General features: G+C 41.0%; 2 protein-coding genes across 13 annotated transcripts in view; both read left to right on the top strand.

The window, feature by feature from the left end:
• Positions 1-1713, top strand: part of LIMS1 (LIM zinc finger domain containing 1) — a 76655-nt gene extending 74942 nt beyond the window's left edge. For 7 of the 8 annotated variants that reach the window (XM_030471143.1, XM_030471134.1, XM_030471125.1 and 4 more), the window contains one exon: positions 151-1713. In XM_030471143.1, coding sequence (XP_030327003.1) covers positions 151-265 — 115 coding nt within the window. In that variant the 3' untranslated portion in view covers positions 266-1713. The remainder of the gene's footprint in view (positions 1-150) is intronic. The other variant, XR_003989302.1, reaches the window with a different exon arrangement.
• Positions 1714-4759: 3046 nt separating this feature from the next.
• The window catches only part of LOC115601272 (ranBP2-like and GRIP domain-containing protein 3), a 33380-nt gene continuing 21894 nt past the window's right edge, over positions 4760-16245 (top strand). For 2 of the 5 annotated variants that reach the window (XM_030471062.1, XM_030471073.1), the window contains exons 1-12: positions 4760-4974; positions 7447-7514; positions 8000-8111; positions 8986-9138; positions 9955-10185; positions 10628-10773; positions 12280-12472; positions 13154-13244; positions 14085-14294; positions 14791-14969; positions 15065-15240; positions 15526-15649. In XM_030471062.1, coding sequence (XP_030326922.1) covers positions 4900-4974; positions 7447-7514; positions 8000-8111; positions 8986-9138; positions 9955-10185; positions 10628-10773; positions 12280-12472; positions 13154-13244; positions 14085-14294; positions 14791-14969; positions 15065-15240; positions 15526-15649 — 1758 coding nt within the window. In that variant the 5' untranslated portion in view covers positions 4760-4899. The remainder of the gene's footprint in view (positions 4975-7446; positions 7515-7999; positions 8112-8985; positions 9139-9954; positions 10186-10627; positions 10774-12279; positions 12473-13153; positions 13245-14084; positions 14295-14790; positions 14970-15064; positions 15241-15525; positions 15650-16245) is intronic. The other 3 variants (XM_030471043.1, XM_030471051.1, XM_030471055.1) reach the window with 2 other exon arrangements.

Consider the following 16245-nt stretch of genomic DNA (forward strand, 5'->3'; position numbering starts at 1 on the left):
TGTATAACCTTGTAAAAGTAGCTTCATAGATATGTATAAATTGCAGCTGTAATTTTTTGCCTGTGCACATTTAATAGTGTACTTTTAAAATGTATTTTTCACTATCCCTGATGCTAAAACTTTTGTCTGTTTCTTGCTTTGTCATTTTAGGAATAAATTTGTTGAGTTTGATATGAAGCCTGTCTGTAAAAAGTGTTACGAGAAGTTTCCTCTAGAGCTGAAGAAAAGACTGAAGAAACTAGCTGAAACTTTGGGAAGGAAGTAAAGACTTCATCTGCTCTCCTCCTCCTTTGTGAAAATCCTATATATATTACCTGGGGGGAATGGGGCTGTTTTTAGGCTGCAGTGGGGCAACAAATGATGATGTATGCCTTCTATCGAATGAAATTGTCTTAAGATTCTCTGTTTTTCTACATGAGAACACGTATGCTTATTTGTTGATAAACAGACTGTACTTCTGAACTAAATTAAATACCCACTCACCTGAAAGGTTTCTGACCCTGATAATGCAGTTGAACTGATGCAGGTGGCCCATTCTGCACAGCCATCTCTGTGGAATTTTATAGAGAGAATTTGCTTGTGAATACCTGTGAAAGGGAATTGTGCAAATGTGTCCAACTTTAGGGGCATGTATTGTCATTTACATTGATGAAAGTATTAAACTTCATATTAAGCATGCTAACAAAATGTGCCCAAGTCAAGTGACTTGGGCAAGAATCCAACATACTTCTCCTTGTTGGAAAAACCTATACTTGGATTTCAGGCCAAGTTGTCTCATTAAAGAGCCTTGTTTCAGATGGTTTGATCAGATTTCTAAATACAGTCACTGTACAAATGACCTACTTCTTATAGATTATGCTTACATGATGAATCTTTGTGCATCAGGCTTAGCATGAAATACCTATATAAAATACGTATTCCTATTGCAAGAAATGAGCATACTCAGAACTACTTGAATTTTGCTATATTCCACTCAAAATAACACATTAACTTTTATATATGCTTTTGCATTCTATTTACTTTTTGTGCCTTACTCTGCTGGACCATACATAACAGTGTTCTATTAAATATATATATATAGTTTTATTTTTTATTTCATATTTTTATGCAGAAATATATACAAGGTATTTTCAAAATATAACATACTTTGCCTTAATTATACAGGATGTGAGAAATATTTTATTTCAAATGTGAACATCTGAGCTTAAAATTTAGCTTCTAGACTTCATTGATTTTCAGAACAGTACTGAAAGTGTCTATTTCAGTGAACTGGCAATATTACTTTTACACCTAAGAGTGTAAATATACAAGGTTTGATCCTGCTAGGATCTACTTCTATAGGCATCCTCAAGAACTGAGCTCACAAATCATCAGAATTCCTTATAACATGCATTTAATTGTTTTATACTATTGACTTCTGTCCATGCAAATCTGTTTTATTTTTCCCTTTCTTATAGAAAATACAGTTACTTAGAACTTCTTGATGGTACTACATTATGAAATATGCTTTTTTTTATTATTATTATTATTTTTATATATTAGTGACTTTAACAGATTTTATGTAATTACATCATAGGAAGTAATATTTTCTTTCCTGTTTATGAAAAATTAGTTGCTTTAAAATGCCTGCTTTCCAGTGTCCTCAATAAAGGCTATGTTATTAAACCTTGTATCACCTCTCTTAAATGAGTGCTTGAGACGGGTGGGAAAGCAACTAGGCTCTCTTGTTTCCCTATGCTTTTACCTGTAACTGTATGTAAATACTTCATTATTATCCAGATTTAAAGGAGACATGCCCTTCCTAAACGTCCCACTGTAGTTAGTTCTTAGGTTCATGAAAGAAACTGCAGTTTGTTATATAAAGAACAGCTTGATTCTTCTTTATCTTTTCTGCATTGGCATGGTCGCTAGGTTTTCCCCAAGAAAGTACTTTGTCTGAGTTTAAAACACACTTTCCTATCAACTTTTTCAGTCCTCCTTTCACTGTAATGAAACTCAATGCAACTTCCAGCTTCGTGCTAGGTAGGGTGGTTTTTGACTACTTTATCCTATGTAGTTATCGAATGCTGTAACTGTTTAGCAACTGAATGCAGTCCTGACTCTGTTCAAGACTAGAAAAGCTTAAAATGTCCCCAAAAAAATTTACATAACTAGCATGGTAGCCCGACTGGGATTTTGGACTGTGGCATGGATTGACTAGACCTTACTAAGCAATGCTTGCTTTGAGTTCTAATTCACTTCTTGCTCTAGTTACACTGACTACATCTTTTCCTTCAGCCTATATATGCACAGCTTTATTGCTTGAACAGTTGGGAATGGTCCGTAAGCCTGAGGCTAAATAGCAAGACCTGGCTCACCTCCACATTGCTTGGGGTTACATCCATCTACAACACAGAGAGGCCTTGTTTGCACTGTGCAGCCACAGGTCTGCTCTCGACTCAGTGGTAGCCCTGTGGTCGTAACACAGGATGGGGTTTTCTTCTGTTTCCAAGTTCCTGATGGTGAAAGCTGTGCTACTGTTCACCAGGGCAGCAGCTTTCATTACATGAACATGAGCACGTCAATCTTAGACCCCGCAATGTAGCCCCGAGAACATCTGAGGGTACCTGAGCGTTCAAAGCCTGATGAATCATGGAAAAAGGTTGGTTGGTTGGGACTGCTTAGATCAACTAGCCCAACCATCTGCTCAAAGCATGTCTAACTCCAAGTTGGATCATTACTGAAGGTCTTGCTCAGCCAAGCTGTATCTCCACATAAGATTTCACAGACTTTTGTGGGAAATATGTTCCAGTGCTTAATCACCTTCATGGTGAAATGTGTTTATTATTATTGGAGTCCTATCTCAAGTGGAGGGTTCCCTAAATCCATATTGCTCTCCTGGGAGCTGTCTTTGGAGTGAACTGACATTGAAATAATACCCCTGGACACTGTCATGAAGAGGATTAATTAAAAGCAGTTGCAAAACAGAGCCAGGGAGCAAGGTAGCAATTAGGCAGCCTGGATGATTACATGGCTGGTGTTGAAGCTCACTTCCTGGCCTGTCAGTATTCTAAATATTATGCATAGCTGCACATACTTTCCTAAAAGAGGCAGAGTTTATTGTTGTTCTTCTACCCATGACCCCTACTAGGTCTCTCAAAAAAGGCTGTGAGCCTGGGATTTGGGAATGGATGCCTCAGAAGTCTGGCCCCTTTCTGCTGCATGGGATCAACCACACAAGAGCAAAAGAAATTCCTTTAGAAGCCCCTGCTTAACTAACAGTAGGGAGCGCTTCAGATAACCCAGTGGATGTAGGTGTAGGGGGAAGAAACTGAGCCTAAAGCTTTTCTGCTGCTGGTGGTGCAAGCGATGGGCTCTATTCCAACGCGTAGGTAGCGAGCCGAGCTGCGCGCAGTCAGGTTGCAGGGACAGCACTAGAGCCAACTGCTGCCCTGCCTGCTGAGCTGCCCCCCTGGTGCTGACACCACGGGGGACAACATGGGCTGTGCCCCTTCCACAGGGATGGGTGAGAAACAGCAGCCAGTGCTAAAGTGCTGGACCTTGTGTGTAAGAAGGCAATTTCCCATGCCTCCCCATCAGCTGAAAAGCAGTAACTTCCTTCAGCTTGAGCCAGCTGAGATAACTCCAGTGTTCTCTGCAGCAGCACCAAGGCTTTTAGTACTCAGCCTAGCAGGTGCTGATAACCCCAGCTGCAGACACACTATAGAGAAGTACAGAGAGAAAAAGATCTTTCTTGGGGAATTAAATCCAATGTCTAAATAAATCACCATTAATAGAAGAAATAATAAAAGAGAGTGTTAATTCCTTCAGTCAGGGTGTTAATGTCGGTGCTGCTAGTCTCCCTACAGGAACAAGCAGCTGTGTTTTGCTTTTTTCCTGCAAAGATGGTAAAAGCTGTGGGGATGTCAGTATTTTGCAGGTGTAGCAGGACTCACAAGGCTATCAGTGGGCTGATTATTAAGAAGTGGACAATCTTTTAATGATGCTTTTTCAAAGACAGAGCCCATCAGTCTCATTTTGACCAAAGTGTCTGAACTGCCAGAAGGGTAATTCCAGGGGAGATAACCTGAGACTGTCTGCTCGGGACTGCGCTGTGAGCTACCACGCCAGAAACACCAAACTTAGAACTGCTACTTGCGAATTTCTTCTGCCTGGAGTTGCCAGTCTTGTCATCTTTTGATCCATGTTCCCAGCTGCACTTCAGCATGGTAACAGAGTGCAATTATGCTTTCACAGTGCCTGGAAAGTAAAGTTTCTCACTATAGCTGCTGAAGTATTTGGAAACGCATTTTCTAGCGCACTGGACCTCCGTGTTTACAGCTGCTGCGAGCCGCAAGGCACAGCTTTAAGCGAGAACACACTAATGCCCAGTTCCACACACGTGAAGATTCTGTGGGACAGCGTAAGACCCGCGCACGAACGGAAGCTGGCCTACTAACAACGGAGCAATAACCAGCCGCCCCTTAAATTTAGGGGGGTACAATGAGCAGACAGCCCGGCTTCCCAAGCCGGCGGCAGCCCTCAGGCCGCGCCTCGCCCCGGCCCCGCCCGCCCCAGGCCGCTCGGGGCCCTACGCCCCAACGGCCTCTGAGGGAGGTGAGGGAGAGGGTCTGTCGTGGGACCGGGACCGGGACCAGCCCTCTCCGCCACTCCCCTCTTCCGCATGCGCAGAGCGCGTTGCCGCCGAGGCCCCGCCTCCCGCTGCGGCCGGGCCCCGCGCACTCGCCGGGTGCAGCGTGCCCTGTACGGTTGCGCGGGAACTTGCGTAACGCGCCGCGGCTGCCGCGTCGCTCCGGACGTCGCTTCCTCCTTCCCTTCCGAAGGCGCCGCGCGAAGGCCGGCGCGGCGGGCGCTCCGCAGGGAGAGAGGCCGGGCGCGGCCTCCCGCCGCCGCGGCGCCATGATGAGGCGCACGAAGCCCGAAGTGGAGCGGTATGTCGCCTCTGTGCAGGCTGCCGCGCCTTCCCCCAGAGAGGTGAGTGCTGCCGGCCGCGGGCCCGGGCACGGGCCGCCAGCGGACCTTCCGCGGCCTTGCCCGTCCCGTCCGCGCCGGTCACGGGGGCTGTTGCGGCTGCTGGTGGCCGCCCGGCCCGGCTCGGTGCGGCCCGTTGGGGGGCCGCTTCTCGCCGCGGCCCGAGAGGCGGCTTGCATGGGGCGTCAGCGGCAGCCTCCCTCGCTCTCTGAGGGGCGGGCGGCCGGGAGGCCTCGTTGCTCCGACCCGGCCGGGGGAGGCGGCTGCTTTCTGCGTGTGCTGCGGGTCCCCGCGGCGTGCCCGGCGCTGGGGTGCTCGGGTTGGGTCTGCACTGCCCTTCGCTAGGCATGGCGGTAAGAGGGACAGGGGGCTGTGGTGTCTCTGGGGGTGTTTCTGAGTCCGTATCTGCTCAGGGTCTCCTTAAGTGGAGTGAGGCAGGGGAAGCTGCTATGAGGAAGGGCATGGAGTTTTTCTGCTGGAGGTGTTTTCCCTAACCAGGAGCAGTGGTTTACCAGAGCTGTGTGCCTACCTTTCGCACCTGGTAAGCCCTAGTGTAGTTTTAAAAAGCCCACCAGTTCTCTACAAATTCTTCAGTTTTATGAGAGCGTAGTTCCTAAGCTTCCTGAGTTTCTATTTTCTAGAAAAATAAAGAATCCAAATAGGGAACATGTGAGACACTTTCAGTTTCCTTTCATGTGACTAATATTCTTATCTGCTTGACTGCTTTGTGAAGTAACAGTACTAAGAGAGGAAGAGCTGGGAGAAAATACTTTTCCTGCTGCATTTTAGTAAGTGGACAGAATGATGAGGAACTGTGCATGACTGCTTACCATTTTCCATTTTATCTGGAAAACAGTATACAGGTCACAGTGAGCAGTCTGGTGCAATTCATGGGAGCTATATAATCCCGAAAGATCCTGTTCTGCTGCTCTGAATTGATTTTATTGCGGATGTAGAATATTCAGCAGTGTGTTGTGTAGCGTGAGTGCATCCGTGTTCACCATTATGCAGTTGAGTCTTTATGCAGGGCCTGTGTACATCATCATCATCATTTGTACCTATCCCAACAGCAACAAAGTTGTCCTGTGACTTTGTTTAATTGACTTGGGTGCTGTTTAGACCAAACAGTGTCACGTACATCGCTGCCAGAAACAGAGATGCCCTTGAATTTTTTTGATATTTCCGTTGAACTCGACAACAACAAAAATTCTCTCCTGTTGTGCTTAGGGCCAGCTGGTGCATATGTAGGATTTAGATTTTTAAAGTATTTTGATCTTTTTAAGTAATGCTTACAACTAACTGTATCAGCACAGTCGATGGTGGAAATAATTACCGGCTTTCTTGTGTTGCTTTTAGGGGCTGGTGCTTATAAGGCTGCAAAACATTTATTTTGAGATTTGTTTTCATCCAGGTTTAAAAGGAGATGCCAAGTGTGACTCCACTCCTACATATTTCAGTGTTTCTTTTTTGTAGTATACTGCAAAAATACAGACTGAAAACTTGACGTATCTTAAGTTTAGGATGCCTGCTTTCATTCTAAACCACTTTGTAAAGTTTTTCGTTAATGGCAGGGGTGGGAGAGGTGGAGAGACTAGTAATTGAAGAGTAATCAAAATGTACACATTGTTTGGAATCACAGATTTAACTAGTTCCAATAGTTTTTGGTTCACAAGCACAATCTGCTTTTGAACGGATACTGGTAGCTCGAGCTTTACATTTCTGTCAGGTTTCCTTATATGTTGATGTTTCTGCTTGTGACTTAGTTCTCTAGCTCGTTCTTTTTGCTCTTTTCCTCCTGTCCATGATCTGTCATCTTGCCCTCTGCCTGCTCTCTGATTTTTTTTTTTTTTTTCTCTTTTTCCTTTATTGCTTCCTTGTTCTACTCCACAAAAAATATCTTTGAGGATATTTCACCTTCTCCTTATAGGGTGTGTATGTTCAAGTTATCTTAGGCTGACATCATCAGAAATAAACTGTATAAACATATTTCTTATCCAAATTGAGAATTACTTCGGTAGAAATAGCTTTTTCCTCAAGTGTTTAAACAGTAGTGTCTGATGACAATATACTACAGCAGGGCTAAATGACAGATCTGTTTTAGTTTTCAGGATTCTCTTTTTCTTTGCTACATTGCAAAAAAAGAGACTAAATGTAGCTGACCCTGTTCTTCTTCTCTCTTTAATCAGAAGTGTTTATGAAATTCCACATGCATTATGACTTGTTTGTTTCGCTCATAATCTCTATTTTGTCTACTAGCCTTTGCCAGTTATAGGAAAAACTCTTAATCTTTAAATCCTTAATCCTGCATCTTTCAAAACCAAACCCTTGAATATGAGGAGTATGTTTGAGCTCATAATTAGTTGTCATGTTCAGGCATTTAGAAGTATTATGCATTGCTGAAAAGAAGGGTCGTCCTGTTGAGCTATTTTGACAGTACTGTGTGTCTAAAGTATGTCATGGTTTTTTCTCTTTCAGAAATCAATGAAAGGATTCCTCTTTGCTAAGCTATATTTTGAAATAAAAGAATATGAACTTGCTAAAAGGTAATGTGTTGATCTAGGTCTGGTTTTCTGTTCTCTAAAGCGTAAGAGAAAAGCTAAATTAATATGAAGTAGACCAGAGAAAACAAGATCAGTGTCAGTATTGATATTGACCACAGTAAATGTGGATATCGAGTGTAATTTAAATATTTGTAAAACAACAACTTAGAAACAGATTAGTTATGTGGTAGTGAAAAACTTACCTGGTTAAAATAGCTTTTTTTTTTTTTGTTATTGTGTTATGTAGTTCTTACTGTTTCTGTTAACTACTGCTGTTGTTTTTTTAATAAACAGAAATACTTGCTGGCAAGTGAGTAGCATCTGGACATATAAAACCATGCTGCTTCTTACTTTAAGGTCCAGACAAAGTATCTAAAACAAAATATGTCTGTACTTTCCTGTACGGCAGACTAAGTTATCATTACAGCTTGGCAGAGGGGGGAATATTGAAAAATATTGGTCGTCACTGACTTTTTCCCCCTCCATAGGTATATATCTACATACCTCAATGTACAAGAGAGAGATCCCAAAGCACACAGATTTCTTGGACAAATTTATGAAGCTGAGGATAACATAGAAAAAGCTTTTGGGTGTTACAAGGCAAGTACTACAATGACCCCTAATGTCCTGCCTTATTCCTTTGTAAATGGACTTTAAAATTCTTCCCTACTGGGCATTCTGAAAACCATAGAAGAAAACATGTTCTGTGAAAAACTGTATTATTTATTCACATTTGACAATGGAAAGCATATGAAGCACTGTAGAGGAAATTCTTCACTTGATATCTGTTGCTTCAGTAGTATATATTTTAAGCTAATGCTTTGTTTTTTCTTCTGGACTTGATCTGTTAAATTCTTCCTATGTCATACATTGCCTTTTGGACTAAGGATCTGTGACTGTTGTAGAATTGTGGACTGTGATGACAACAGGAATCTAGTTGCTACTAGAAGAGTGTAGCCATTGTGTGTTCTTTGTTTGGTTGCTTTTGGAGGGGGAAAGGGCAGGAGGGAAGGGCAAGTTTAATTTTGATTAGATGAGCATATAAATATCAAATTCCTGATTGGAATGTCTTTGTTCTGGTTTTGGGGAGGGAGACGAAGTCTGTTTGCCAGCACAACTCCATGAAGTGCTATCACACTTTTTAAAGTGTCATTGTTTTTTAGTGTCCACATCTGGCTAGACTAAAGGTCCTTATAGTCCTACTGCCTGTGTATAGCAGTAGCTAGTGGTAGATGCAGAGGAGCTGGCTTTTATTTCTCTTATGGTCTTCTGAATCTCAGCAGCTGTATCTGGGCGCTGTAAACTAGCGGACGCATTAAGAAAGGTTTTTCTTAATGTATTCTATATTGATAGATCTAACTAATTTGAATAGCTGGGTCTGTTTGTGGAGGGATAACTATTTCTTGTTCTATATGGATTGTAAGATCGAATTACTCTTTTGTTTTTCCTGCTTTCTGTGCATTGGGAAAACCAGCGTTCTGTGGAGTTGAACCCAACACAGAAAGATCTTGTATTGAAGATTGCAGAGTTACTGTGCAATAATGACATTACTGATGGAAGAGCAAAATACTGGGTTGAGAGAGCTGCTAAGCTCTTTCCGGGGAGTCCTGCTGTTTACAGGTTGAAGGTAAATTCCAAATTACCTCTGTTCTGTGGCTTAAATAAACTTGTGGCATCTGTCTGGAATGCTTTTTGTGTGTCACCTGATGCAAAACTTTTCTTGTCAACATTGTTTTAGAATCTTTATTATAAAATCTATTAGATATTACTTTTTTTGCAGCCTGACACTTTCGTCTAGCTTTCAAGAAAGCTGCAGCTACAGGCTTTAGTGTTTCAACATTAATCCTCTAAAAACACTGAGAAACTGTGTTAGTTATCACATTCAAGAAGTGAAGAATAGGCACTGCTTGATCTTTTTGTTGTCACTTGCAAGAAGGTAACAGGTCTGTGAACTCAGACTTTCTTGCTCTACAATGTTTTTTTGTTTTAAAATCTGTATGACTGTCTGCTCTGCAGAATGTGAGAAATGCTGTAATGCTCAAGGACTGTAAAGGTTTTCAGCCATGCAATCTCACTTTTGCATAGGTGTATTAATTTTGTGTAGCTAGGCAGCAACTACATTGAAGTCTTAAGATGTCTGGGTTTTTTTAGGCCAAGTAGTCTATGGCTGGGTATGCTGTCATTGAACCACCTGGTTTGACAAGCATTACTTATGTTGATAAGAGGCAAATTCTTCTGAGGATTTTCTTCTATGATAGTTATCTCAATTTTAGAACATCTGAGTATTTTGTCAAACTTCATGTAATACCTGAGAAGTACTAAGAGTAGTGTAGTTTGAGTAATGTAGTCTGTACAGTGCAGGTAAAAAATGTAACTAGTACTGGAGTTGCTGAAAAGACTCGTGGGAAATGAAATGTTAACATGTTGCCTTCATGTTTAACAGGAGCAGTTACTGGATTGTAAAGGTGAAGATGGATGGAATCAGCTTTTTGACTTGATTCAAGCAGAACTTTATGCAAGACCAGATGATGTCTACATAAACATCAGACTAGTTGCACTCTACCGTTCAAATAATAGATTAAGAGATGCTGTGCTCCATTGTCAGGAGGCAGAGAAGAAAATACCTTTGCAGTCAAGCTTGGAATGGTGCTCCTGTGTTGTAGAGACATTTGAGGTGTTTAATCATGTTCTGATCCTGTGATAGTCTTCCATATCTTTTTAACTGGCCTATTTCTCTTAGTGTCATTACTCTGTCAGCTGTTTTTCAAGTGATTAACTCCTTCAAATGCAAGTCTACTGAAACCAGTAGAATTACAAAGTACTTCTTGTGGGGTTTTTGGTTTTGTTTTTAATTGGAATTGTCTCCCTAAAATTAAGCCTTATAGAGCTATTGAGTTTCTAAATTCAAAAGCTTGAGTTAGGTACAGCAGTTCCGTTAGGGATAAAATTGCTCAGGCAAATAGTTCCCTGGAACTTTGCTGCTGAAGAATATGTTAAGGTCTCACCTATGAAACTGGATTATGCAGTAAATGCTACTAATATGTTTTGGAGAAGTACTGTCCTTGCCTTCCAGAAGGATGACTGTTCCTTATCCTGTGATGAACTTTCTTCTTTAGGAATATCTGGAATCTTTGCAAGACTTGGAGTCTGATAAAAGTAACTGGAGAGCTATCAAGAAAGATCATCTGCTGGCCTACTCCAGCTTTGTCAGAATGACACTTTCTTCTAGAGATGTTCAGGAATGCAGAGAGGCACTTGAGAGGTACTGTTGAAATTATTTTTCCTGTAGTAAAAAAACCCAAACAGCTCTGTAAGAATTGTTTGGGGGTTTGTTGGGTTTTTGGTTGGTTGGTTGGTTTTTCCTGGTTCACAGAACATTTACCAAGCTTCTATTTCACTGCTTGTTTGTGGATAGGAGAGGAGATTCTCTGTATTAACCACTGAGAATGATTCTTGCTGGGTTTGAACCCCAGGCTAGCCTTGACAGAGATGCTAGCCTTGTTTGAATAGTCAGCACGCAGCCATGGAGAAGACTGATTAATATCCTGGTTCAATTAATTTTGTCCCTTCTTTCCCTTCAGTAAGAGAATGTTGTTCTGTACTTCAGCAATTGACTAATCCAAATTTCCCAGACAGTTAAAAACAAGCAAAAAAATCACCAAAACCCACCAAAACAAAAGAGAACCAGGAAAAAAAAAAAAAAAGGAACCACCACTTCCTGTGTATCAGCTTTGTCCTGGTCATTTTGTTCTAAATTAACAGACTGGAATAATTAGGAACTTTAGATATATAGTATAAGTGGGAGGGAGGAAGCCACTTGCAGTAAGAAAACTCTCCTGCAGGGAAAACTGGTGGTGTTACAGGGCCAGCTAAGCTAGCTGATTTCAAGGTATATCATCTGTGACACACCTAGAGTAGTAAAAACCAATTGTTTGTAGTCAGTACGTTAAGATCTATGTTCCTTTCTTCCCATTATCTTCCCTTTCTTTACTGGCTTTTATTGATTTACCTTTCTTCCTCAACTCTGCAATGGCTGTTATATTTTGTAGAATAATATTCTTCAGTCTGTTAATCTTGAATGAGTTTTTGAAGCAATACAGAAAATGGATGAGGAATATTTAATACCCAAGTATGTTTTATTTTCTTTTCCTCCTCTAATGTTAACCAAAGCCATCTTGGGTTTTCTGCTGCTGTTTTAGAGCCTTTCAAAGTGAAAGGCTGAAGCACTTCCAGCTCATGGCAATGTTAACAAGCCATTTTAGTTTCGTTGGGTAATTGAAAGCGCATTTTAACTGTGGTCTGGAAAGCCTGAGTGGGGGTTGTATACTAGCCTACGGCTACTCAGATCTCTATGGTAGCTTCTATTTTTGAAGAGCCTGTCTAGCTGTATTTTGGGCCTTTCTGATAAATGACAGAAAGGGAAGAACAGAGTGACTAGTGCCTTCTGCATGTCTCTAAATCTGCAGTAGTGAACAAGTTTATCCATATGGTTTGGGAGGATAGTTTTGAAAGCAGCTGTTCAAGTGTGCTGAGAAAAAGACTAAATATTGAAGTAATATTTAGTATGTTTTACTCAGTTTACTGAGTTGAGAACTTTGGGAGTTTGAGACCATTGTTGTACTTTATAGTGCAACTCAGGTTTAAACAATGGAGTACTAAGCATTGACTTACGAAGCTACTTGATTCATAGTTAAATAACATCAACCAAAACCATCTGCTATAGCTTTTACCAGGACTCTTTTTAGAATGAGTCTTCTCTACATTCTAGTTTTGATCGTGTGCTTCAGTCAGTGAAACCATATGTGAATGGGGCTGATGAGTTGTCTCGTACCTTTGTGGAAATGAAAGGACAGCTATACATGCATGCTGGCACTTTGCTACTGAAAATGGCCCAACACAATGAGGCACAGTGGAGAGTTGTGTGTGAACTAGCAGCATTGTGCTATCTGATAAGCTTCCAGGTAAGTAATTTTTTGGTTTATGCCTTTAGTTGATGCAGTTCTTGAAATGTTCTTGCTTACATGTGTGAACTCCTGTATTCTTGAGATGAACTAGTGTTTTGTGCCTAAAGAAAGACTATCTCCTTACTTGCTAAACCCTACCCTTTCACAATTCTTTAAGAGGTTTCAAATGACATGAATAGGGTAAATATGTATCTTCAGCTGTTTCCTTTGTCAGAGTAACCTGATTGTGAAAGGTCAGTGAGTTTATTTCCTCCAGTATATTCCCTTTTCTATAATACAGATAAACACGTATGTTAAGTATTAGGCTTATTGCTATGGGGAGGGAGGGTTATGAGCTGAATAGTTCTACATGCTTGTTGTGTAGACAGAACTAAAAACTCGAGCTTAATTCTGTGCCTTAATAAGTAAAATTCATTTATCCTTTTTTATGCCACTGCTTGCATTGCAGGTATTACTTGCTCCTGTGGGCACTTAATGTTACTTGTAATATCTATAACTGCCCGCTTTGGGGTTTTGGGTGACTCCCTACTCCATTCCCCCCTGCCCCAGGATATGTGACATGGTACCTTCTGAATGAATTGTGTATTTTTATTTTTTTTTTATTGCTATAAATTTTTTCCTAATTGGAAAGACTCTTACTGTGAAAAAGCTGTAACAATTCTCTCCTTACTTCACCAGGTTCCTAAACCAAAGTCAAAACTAATAAAGGGGGATCAAACTGGACAAGATACACTAGAAATGTTGGCCTGTGATCGGAAAAGCCAGTCTGGTAATAAAAATAGCTACATAATTCTATTTTAGTGTTCTGGCATTAAAGGCTAAGTGGTTTGTTAAAGAACATATTCGTTATCTTGAAATGTAACGTTAACAATTCAGTATGTAATAAAACTTAGATTATGACTACATGTGTAAAACAAAACAGTAGCTTGGTCCTGACACCTAAAGTCATGTTTTCTCCTCTTTAGCATGCTAATAGAGCACATTGTCTTTTTCAGGTGTTTCCTTCTTGCTTCTCCAGCATACTAAAATGGAATTTAACTGTTATGGTCTCTTAAGCTACTGGATATGGCTTCTGCCTGCTAATAATATTTTGCTAGTATTTTTAGACCCACTAGGAAAAGAAAATACTACTTTTTCTCTGTGCTTTCCATCCTCTTACTTGTTAATCAGCTTTGCTCATTTTGCTCTTAAGTATAGACAGTTTTCCAGTCTACAGTTCTTGCAGGGCCTAGATGAAAACAAATGAACTCCCTAGACATCAGGTTCAGTTGTTTCAGAATGTATTTTGGTAAGACAAGCTCCTATTTGTATGACAGCTACTTATTTTAAGGACAGTTGCAAGGCCCCTGGAATAGTAGTAATAATAAGATGGCTTTGTTTTCTGGAAAAACTGGATTTACAAATGCCTTGGGATTGTTGTCATTAAAAGCTTGGAAAGCCTATGTGCTGGAACACTGACCTAATTACAGGGAGAACATAACAATCTGTAAGTTTCATAAGAGGAAGTACCAGTTCCCACCCAGCCTGTGGTAGCAAGAACAGTCCAGTGTATCAAATGCTACTTACGTTCACTGCTTTATTTATGTGGAATGATATTTCTGTTTTCTAGGTCATATGCTGCTGAACTTAAGCCATGGCAAGCAAGACTTCTTTAAAGAGATTGTGGAATCATTTGCAAACAAGACTGGTTCATTTACATTGTTTGATAGCCTGTTTGAGAGTGGAGCTTCTAGAGAGAGATCTTTTATTGGCACAAATGATATTGGAAATGTCAGTACACAAGCACCAGTGCAAATGGAACTTAATAAATATGATACTGGTAAGAGCTGTTACTTCGTGAAACTCAGCAGAACTTTCTGTACCAGAAGCTCTTCTTGCTTCATATTGCCATAAAAGACAAAAACCAGGAACAGCTTTCCAAAGTTGCCCTAATATCTTAGGCAAGACTTAGACTTTCTTGCAAAGTAAAGAAGTGCTTCTTGAATAATTCCTTAACGATTTGGGAGAAGTAAATAGATTTGCTAAAAAATAGTTGCCTATTGGACTGCATATGGTGAGGATGGAAGGGAAGGGAAATCTGAGAGTCACTCCCTCAGATTGCTTGAGCACTCACATGAACCGTCTGCTTGATATGTTTGGCGAATTTAAAGTTTGTAATCTTTCTTAAGTGAAAGTTGGAATCTTGATGCTAATTGGTCTGCAGAATACCTTTGGCTGCTCTGACAGAGTGAAATGTGAAAGCCAGCTTTCATCGGGTACAAGTCTTGCTGACTTGTAGGAAGTTGACATCTGCATCCAACTCTGTTTTTTCATAGGTGCTGTTCGAATGCACAATGACAGTCTCCAGCACCTCGTGTGGCTTGGCTTGCAGTGGAACTCTATGTCAGTCTTGCCCCCAGTGCGCAAATGGCTAAAACAGCTCTTTCACTTGCCCCAAGAAACATCGAGACTTGAGACAGATGCTCCTGAATCCATTTGCCTGTTGGACCTTGAAGTAAGTAAACAGTCCAAGTTCTGAAATGTTCTATACAATTCTAAGGGTTTTTTTGATATTTAATACCATTTATTTATTTATTTTTACAAAACCAGGTATTCCTCCTTGGGGTGGTATTCACCAGCAACTTACAATTGCAAGAGAAGTTTAATTCTCACTATGGTGCACATCAGCCTCAATTCTTACCATTGCCAGTGTGCAAACAGCTCTATACCGAAAAGCAAAAATCCTGGTGGGATGCCGTTCGTACTCTTATTCAGAGAAAAACAACGTAAGGCTTTTTCAGTTTCGAAATGTTTGACCAAGCCTTTAGGCGGGTTCTGCTAGAGCAGCTTGGATTGGTCCTGAGAGATTGTTGTAAAATTTCTTTTCTGACTCATCTTGCTGTAGTAGCAACTTGATACTCTTGAAAGATTTTGAAAAATGGGATTTTAATTTCTAACAATGTATTTCTAAACTGGAGGCAGCTTAGGACAAATACTGGAGGCACATGATGTGTGAACAGACAAAAAATAGAGAATATTAATCAAGGAATGTTTCTTCTTCTGATATTTAGACCAGGAACAGCAGCAAAACTGAGGCTTATCGTACAGCATGGATTAAGTACTCTGCGAACACTGGTGAAGCATGGCCTTCAACCTGCCTTAATTATCCACTGGGCAAAAAGCCTGCAAAAAACAGTAAGCTGAGATTACTTTTAACTGTGTAGAAGCTGAGGTGTTCTTCTCTTATTTTTCCAAACTATAAACAGATATTGGGGGAAGGATGAGATTGAGTACATATTCTTGAAAAGGGCTTTTTATTTTGTCAGGAAAATTAGTTGCTCTAGTCACCCTATGAAGTACTCTGTCTTAAACTATAGTGTCTTAGAATCACAGAATGGTTTGGGTTGGAAAGGACCTTAAAGATCATCTAGTTCCAGCCCCCCTGCCATGGGCAGGGACACCTTCCACTAGACCAGGTTGCTCAAAGCCTCATCTAACCTGGCCTTGAACACTGCCAGGGATGGAGCAGCCACAACTTCTCTGGGCAACCTGTCCCAGTGCCTCACCACCGTCACAGTAAATAATTTTTCTTCCTAATCTAAACCTATCGTCTATCTATACTTTTCTAATCTAAATCTACCCTCATTCAGTTTAAAGCCATTCCCCTTATCCTATCCCTACGTGCCCTTGTAAAAAGTCCCTCTCCAGAGTTCTTGTAGGCCCCTTTAGGTACTGGAAGCTGCTCTGAGGTCTCCCCTGAGCTTTCTCTTCTGCAGGCTGAACAAGCCCAG

This window comes from Strigops habroptila, chromosome 2, assembly GCF_004027225.2.
Source record: "Strigops habroptila isolate Jane chromosome 2, bStrHab1.2.pri, whole genome shotgun sequence".
In the NCBI taxonomy this organism is placed as follows: Eukaryota; Metazoa; Chordata; class Aves; order Psittaciformes; family Psittacidae; genus Strigops; species Strigops habroptila.